This window comes from Glycine soja, chromosome 4 (genome assembly GCF_004193775.1).
Source record: "Glycine soja cultivar W05 chromosome 4, ASM419377v2, whole genome shotgun sequence".
In the NCBI taxonomy this organism is placed as follows: domain Eukaryota; kingdom Viridiplantae; phylum Streptophyta; class Magnoliopsida; order Fabales; family Fabaceae; genus Glycine; species Glycine soja.
Genome location: NC_041005.1, coordinates 13,518,854 through 13,526,734, shown reverse-complemented (window position 1 = coordinate 13,526,734; position 7,881 = coordinate 13,518,854). Strand labels below are relative to the sequence as shown.

Sequence of the window (7,881 nt, the reverse complement as noted above, 5' to 3'; positions counted from 1 at the left end):
CTTAGCGTATCCTTGATACTCAACAAACAAACTGTAACTAATAATTATACTTTTTCTTTATCTTTGCTGCTAAGGAAAGGGAACATACAATACAAGGACATACCCATATGCACGGGAAAAGATAAAGAATTACTAATTGAGAGAAATTAGTATTCAAATCTCTGTCAGAAATTTTCTATTAATTTTATTGTTTGAAAGTGGACACAAATATGCATCCTTTTTTATGTTTTTGATTCTCGTGTTATGTGGCACAATGGAAAACAAGAACCATTGTGCATATTAGAGACAAAGATACAAAACCATATACAAATTAATTTAGTTAAGAGAATAATAAGTTGTTGAACGAAAATTCAGAAATTAACAAACCAAAAAGGATAAAGAATCATTTATTCTATAACTATTTCATTTGAATGTAAAATACAAACATAGAGCAGCTGGAGTGGCTAGAGCCCATTACTTTTAAACCACACAATAACTAAAAATCCTGCAAGCTATATCACTTATGAGAAATATGATCACATTCTACTGGCTATTGTTCTATTTCAATAAATTTAACTTAATGCTGGCTAGAAGTGAATCCCGAGAATTCACATGCACTAGCTCTAATGTCATGTTCATTTCATTTATTATGTACAAGAAATTATACGGTATTTTCATTTTTTTGTAATATTAACTAATTAAAGTACCCTTATTATTAGTATAAACCCAAAATCAATTTAAACAGCCACTATTTCCACATGTCAATTGGACAGCTTGAGGTTGATGTTGAGGCATTTTCAGCCATCTTTTCTTCCTTGTCCAAGTCCCTCAACTGTTCAATAGTGCTATTGTTCTTCACTTGAAAAATGTTGTCTGCGTTTGAATAACTATTGTGATCTTTGGATGCATCTTCTTGACTAAGTTGTGAAGCAACATACTTGTCAAGAGCTCTCCAATCAGCCACTTGTTGATCATTGGAATTGTTTCCAAACACTTGAAAATTTTGTTGTTGAACTTGTTGCATGATTGATGCTGGCTGCATGGCATTAGGGTTTTCTTCTATACCATATGGTGTCATTGAGTTGGAGGCTGCAGATTGGAGCAATTTTTGGTTCTCTAATGGAAGCTGGAGAGGTAAATGGTATGAAAAATCTAACTCTTTCTTGCAAGGATATTGGAACTGCTGGTAGGGAAAATTAGGTTGAGAGCTTTGCTTTGGTGAGTCCAAGTCTTGCATGAAAGAGACTTGGTCATCATACCAACAGGGAGAATCATGCTCACTCAGTTTACGCATGGTTGTTAGTCTCTTTTTGAATACTCTACACACAACCCATCCTTCTTCCTGCTTTAAAGCATAAAAGTCACCAAAAGTCTATTTGAATGATATGATAAATCTAGTTGCTAGTTTAAAGGCGTTCATTGAGAATGTCAGAAAAAAACAAACAAATAGTCATGGCTTGATAGCGACAAAAGCTAGTACTTCCTTTAGACTTATATATAAATAAAAATAACTAATTTTACACTAATTAAAAAAATTATTTGACATAATTTAATTTTTCTAATCTCAAGTAAAAAATAAGGTTATTTTAAAATTTCTTCATTGAAACTTATTATCATAAATAAAAAATATCATTAAAAATATAATTAGAATTAGATGAAGGTTGTTTTAGAAATGATAACATTAAATAAGAAACATATAGTTAAATTTACTTATTAAAGTCTAATATACAAGATTACTTTTTTACTTACATATAAGTTTAAGGGGAGTACAATCTAAGAACCAAACATGTAGTTTCATAAATCAACAAACTAATATGGTGCTTCTCGAATTATGTTTTGAAAAAAAAGGATGAATTTTTAATGCTTGTTTTTCAAAAGCTAGTTTTTTAATTCATTATTTTTTTAAGAATTTTTTGCTTTACTTTTTTTTAAATTTTTTTTATGTATTTATCATAAAGTTTTCTAAACATGTATTCCAATAAAAAAAAAATAGTAAGTAGTCTATGCATAAGAAAGTGTAAATATTTTTCTCACTATTATTCAATTAGATTTTTAACTTTTGAAATTTTAAAAGATACACTTATCATAACACTTTATTAGTTGATAATATAATTTTTTTACATTGAACGTGCATAAAATTAATCTCTTAAAAAAATCTTGATAGAAAGAAAAGCATAACTTATAGACATAATACATATATACATATTCAACAGCTTTCTAGTGCAATCAAGTGTAATAGTTTTGTCTTATGTATGTACATGGACCAACTATATACAATAAACAGAATAAAATAAAAAGTTAATGAATAATTAAATTTTGTTGGACAAAAATAAATCATGCATGAGAATGATAGGTTCTTTTTCTTAATTTTCTTTTTCCAAAAACTTGGTTATAAATATAACTTTTGAAAACTTGCCTGTGGTGCGCCATTATCATCTGTTTCAAGTCGATACTCGTGCATGATCCAATCTGATTTTTGTCCATTTGGGGCCCGACCTTTATAAAAGACTAAGGTTTTCCTCATCCCTATCAAGTCATGCTTCGAATAGATTGCTTTGTCTCTTCCTGTTGCTTTCCAAAACCCTGCTGCTGTTGCTCTATTTGTGCGAGTTCCAGTTGGATACTTCTTATCTTTATGGCTAAAGAAGTACCATTCATTTTTCTCTTCTGCTCCTATTCTGCAAAGCTCTTCATATTTTAAAAGAAAAAAAGAAGAAGAAAGGAAACCAAAAAATTAATGATATATCGTTTACAAATAATATTATTTCATGTTGATTTTAAATTCTATTAACTAAGTTTAATTACTACCCAATGTTATAAAATTAATTTAGTGATGAAGACATAAACGAGAAAAAATATGTCGTAAGTTTAAATTTTTCACTAACAAAATTAATAACTACATTTTTGATATAAAAAAAAAACAAGTTTAATTACTACCTTGAAGGTCCCATGGCTCAATTTTATAGAGGTCCACATCTTTTATGACATCGAGGTCAATCCTTCTTGAGGTAATTTTCTTCCTTAGGTAGTAATCAACAAGTTCTTCATCAGTAGGGTGGAACCTAAAACCGGGGGGAACATGAGAAAAATTATTCATATTCTCCCTCTCTCTATGGAGCCCTGCGTGTATAGAGTACGCATAGTTATAAGATACCATTCCCTTGTATGTTTAATTGTTATGCCAAATTAGTGTTAATATGAAACTTATTTGACAAGCATAAAAAATATGAAACTTATTTGATCAAGTATATATGCTTGGCTATCAATCCACATTTTCGACAATTATACATGGATATAAATAAATTTAGTAGTATAAAAATAATAGAATAATCAGCACCGGAGAAATTATTTGTTTATTTAGTTAAAAATAAATTAATTGAACAAGGAATAAGAAATGCAAAAGCTTTGAGTTCCCAAATGGAGAGAGAAAGTCTTCTTTATTATATTATGATTTGAAGCTACTTGAATCTCTTTCAAACCTCTAAAATCACTTTAGCTATTCTCAATTGACAAAGAGCGAGAGGCTCTCTTGCATTCTAATTAGACCAGTTTGGACATCATATTAAAATATAGTCACGCCTGCTTAAGAATTAATGCATATGAATGTTAAGAATGCACCGGAAAGTTTCTGTTATTTATTTTCTCTACTTTATCTTGTTTAATAATGCTTTCTAGTACGTTTTAGCAGGATTCATAGTTAGAAGTTAGAATCAGTTAAAAATAGCTTTCAGCTTGCCATAAATTTTAACATAAAGTCATACCATAAAAAATGTTGGGATGAGCTTTAAATTGAAGGAAAGTAGTAACAATTTTATGCAAACTCTGCTACCTACGTAGTTACAGAAACTGAATGATGAACATTAGGGTTTATTACTTAGCCTATCCAAAATTTAAATACTCATATACCCCAATTCTGGAAGCATGCAGAAGATAGATTTCTAACCTAATTCACTATAAGAAGGACGGGAGAAAATAATTGTTTGGATAATTTCGTTAACTTTTAAAGATTAATTAGTGTTTTTTTTACTCTTACACTTAAACTTGTATTCTTTTGAAGAATTATATTTACATATATTCCTTATTTAATATACTTTTTTTATATGCATCATAAAAAAAATAGAGTTTTTATATCGTATATATTATTGTTTTTGTTTGGAAGCAATTGCACTCATCTACTATATCTAATGCTTGATCCCTACGCCGTTTTCCATTGTAAATAACCTATAAGGGATCAGACGTAATTTCATAATTTAAACAAAAGAAATGACATATATACTTAGTGCTAAGCTTGAGAAAGACCAATATCACTAGTGCTAGAGGCCTAGATGATTTTGACTTCCCAAAAAATCTCATCAAAATGTGCATATAATATATATATATATATATATATATATATATATATATATATATATATATATATATTAATGTTAGTAAAAATAGTTGCAGATAACTAAGCCTAATTATTTCATTATTTCCTTAGCATCAAATGAAAGTATTTCTGCAGGTATTTCGTATTAATTGCAATCAAATTAAAGGATAGCTATAGCTAGTTATGCAAAACATTAGCCAAAAGATTAAAAGTAGGCTGGTTATGCAAAACACTTGACAAATAGTATTACTTTTAATTAACTTAAAAGAGTGTGGAAACAGAAAATTAGAATGTTTGTTGGGCATATAAAAAATTCCCTAGCTCACATGGTGAAATGAGGGAAACCGCTTTTCCCCATGTCAGTATTTAATTTAAAAAAAATGTGGAAATGATGGAACTGAATTGAATTGAATAAAACTTATGATCCGATTTTGTTTCTTGTTATAGAATTATATATAAATGGAGAAAAAGCATGGCCATGATTATTATGCATGTGATATGCTTACATAGTCAACAGACATGCGTCAATAGACATGCACGATACACTACACAATAAGAAAGCACACAGTGATTGTCACTCATTGTGATTCCCACTAATTCATAACCCATGCTCACAAAAAATGGATAAAGTTCATCGCGAAAATTGTTATAATTCGTAACAATAAATGCTTAAGAAATAACGCGATGCCAGAAGATATCGTCAAGCATATATAGAAAGTGAAGATTCAAAATGCAAAATGAATTAATGGCAACAATCTTTATCTTTTCTTTAAACACTTGGACCAAAGTTTTAAATCAGCAAAATAAAAGTTTTCACCACCATCATATTATATCTAATTGCACCATGAACATAATATATAGTTAAGAAGAAAGAAGAGATGAAAGAGAAAATGGAAATTAATCAGAAAGAGTAAGAGAGATCTTATAGATCAAGCAACAGAAGTATTAAGTATGTATCTACCTTTCTCTCTTGGAATAGTCACAGATCAAGATGGTTCAGTCACAAATCTTCCCCCAAAGATGCAAATTAAAATCCCTTAATGTCTCAGAAAAATGATGAACTGGTCTTTGACACTGAGATATGATGCAAGTTAACTAAACAGTATATATATCTCCCAACTTAACCAAATCAGACACAATATTTCAATGCAAAAAGAGAAGAAAAAGAAGGAACTCAAGTTACTTATAAACATAGAACAGAAGCAACGAGACACGTGGTTCTTGAACTGGATCCCGAGGAATAAGAAAAAGGGTTTGAGAAAGAAAGAGGCAAAAGAGATGCGAGGAAGAAGAAGAGTGGACGTAGAAAAGGGTGAAAAAAGGGAAGTAGGGTTAAATAAGGAGAGAAAAAGCAAATGGTGAATGATATATAGTTCTTCTCTTCGATGATGATTCGGTCGATCTCTTTGTTTTCTCGCAAAGAATAGAAATGTGATGAGATCAGATAGATCTCACTGTCAGGGTGAGCTGAATTGGTGGGGAAGCTTTTGTCTGAGCGGAAAAATGGCAAACTAATGAGAAGAAATAAAAGGAAAGGAAAGGAAATGAAACGAGTCTCTCTATAGTGCCACCTCTATCGGCAACCGATAGAGACACAACGAATTAACAAAGAGTGAAGAATGCAACAAAGAAAATTAAACTTTCTCACAAGGGTCTCTTTCTTCCATCTATTTATCTATCTGCTACAAGCTTCACTAATTGTGAATATGTGAGAGAGGAAATGTGCAAACGGTGAAGGAAGAGGAAGTAAGGACACTACCAATCACCAATTTAAAGGGCTCCACAAGAGCCCAAAAGGTGCGAAGATAAATATAAATAAACGATATATATATATATATATATATATATATATATATATATATATATATATATATATAAAATTTCTCTAACTATTTTTTTTTCATATACATCATGCCACTTATCATATATTCACTCCCATCTTTCCTATTTCTCTCAATAGGCATTGAATAGAATTTAGTATCCACCAAACTTTTCCCTATTTTTTGTATAGAAAAAACTCACGGGCAATATTACAAGTGTTTTTATTATTGGGACAGTTTCTCAATGAGAAAAGTCAGTAACATATATAATCTCGAATTCACTATTTATTATTGGTTGAAATTTTGTTAAAAATATAAAATTATGTAGGTCTCAAACTTTATTTAATAAAGAATGTGAGATACTAAGCATATGTCTCATTCTCTGATTAAGATTTAAGTTTTATCATAGTAATTCATACATCAACCTTTAAGCTTAATCTTTATTGTATAAAAGTTATTAACTTAAGCTTTAAAATTTTAATAAAAAAACAATACTGAAAGCACACGTGATACTATATATATTTATTTTCTCTTTTTTCGCTCACCTTACACCCATATACATTTCTCCCCTATATATTTTCCCCTCATTATATAACTTACGGAAAGATTAGTGGACATCCAATACTAATTGACATCTAAAGAAAGAAACTGAGAAATTTGTAAATATTGATAAGATATGATAGAAAGAAAGAGAGAAAAATAAAATGTGTCAAATAATTGTTTGTAACATGGAGATATCCATGTATCATCAATGATTATTATACCCATTTACTCAACTCAATTTTTGTATAAAAAAGCCTTCTGTACATCAGTATTATTCTCCTATTAAGATTTTAGTTTCACATGGTAAATCCATACAAATCTATGAAATAAAACTGTAATTTTAATTATAGAATAGAACCAAAAATACTTACCTTTTGTCTATATTTTTGTCTCGTTTCTTCATTATCCCTTATTACATTTTTTTTTTCTCTTAGATTCTTTCTTATATATCTTTGTATCTCTTATGGTGTATATTCCATGTGGAGTGAGAGAAAAAAACATTTTTATTTGCTTGTTACCGGTGTTGACGTAATGGAACAGCTTCCACAACCCTCATGGAAAAAAAGTTAATTAATCCTCACACAAATGGGGGATGGTGGCCCCTCCTAGGCTTCCACTCCGTTCCTAGACCCTACCATTTCCACAATCTTTTTCAATTCTAAACTGCAATGACATGGTTGTGATGATGGTATTGGGAATGAGTGACTCTGGATCTCGTGGATGTTCTGTTGGGATAATTGAACCTGATCATATGCCTAATCTGAAAAGCTAGCTAATGGCTTCTGTTGATGTCTCTTTCTAATTAATTCTGCATAAGTGATGGTTGTTCGACATATAATTAGGTTAATGATACAATATTTGCACACCATATAATTTCAGACACCTAATTTCAAGGTGGTTCATACGCAGAATTAGAATGGTGGTACCTCTAATGATTATCATTGTAAAAGTGAAAATCTTAAAGCCATAATTATTTATTTGTAGTGAGACAAAAGTAATAGATAAATGCAATACTTTAAAGTTAGTAATTAAGTACTGATACTTTAAGATTGTATCTGCTTATGTATTAATTCCACATGTAATACGTAACTTCCATTTATATCTGAGTTTTCTTTTTCAATTTTTATCAATAATACAAATATTATATATTTTGAGGGTTTGGTATAGGTA

General features: G+C 29.8%; 1 protein-coding gene across 1 annotated transcript; it reads right to left on the bottom strand.

Annotated features, from left to right (window-relative positions):
- Positions 1 to 371: 371 nt before the first annotated feature.
- Positions 372 to 6,064, bottom strand: LOC114409380 (NAC domain-containing protein 7-like). The gene is made up of 4 exons (XM_028372815.1): positions 5,310 to 6,064; positions 2,917 to 3,099; positions 2,396 to 2,667; positions 372 to 1,321 (listed from the first exon to the last, which is right to left on the bottom strand). Exons 2-4 carry the CDS (start codon positions 3,074 to 3,076, stop codon positions 728 to 730), a joined length of 1,026 nt encoding a protein of 341 aa, XP_028228616.1. The 5' UTR covers positions 3,077 to 3,099; positions 5,310 to 6,064; the 3' UTR covers positions 372 to 727.
- Between the last annotated feature and the right edge of the window lie 1,817 nt (positions 6,065 to 7,881).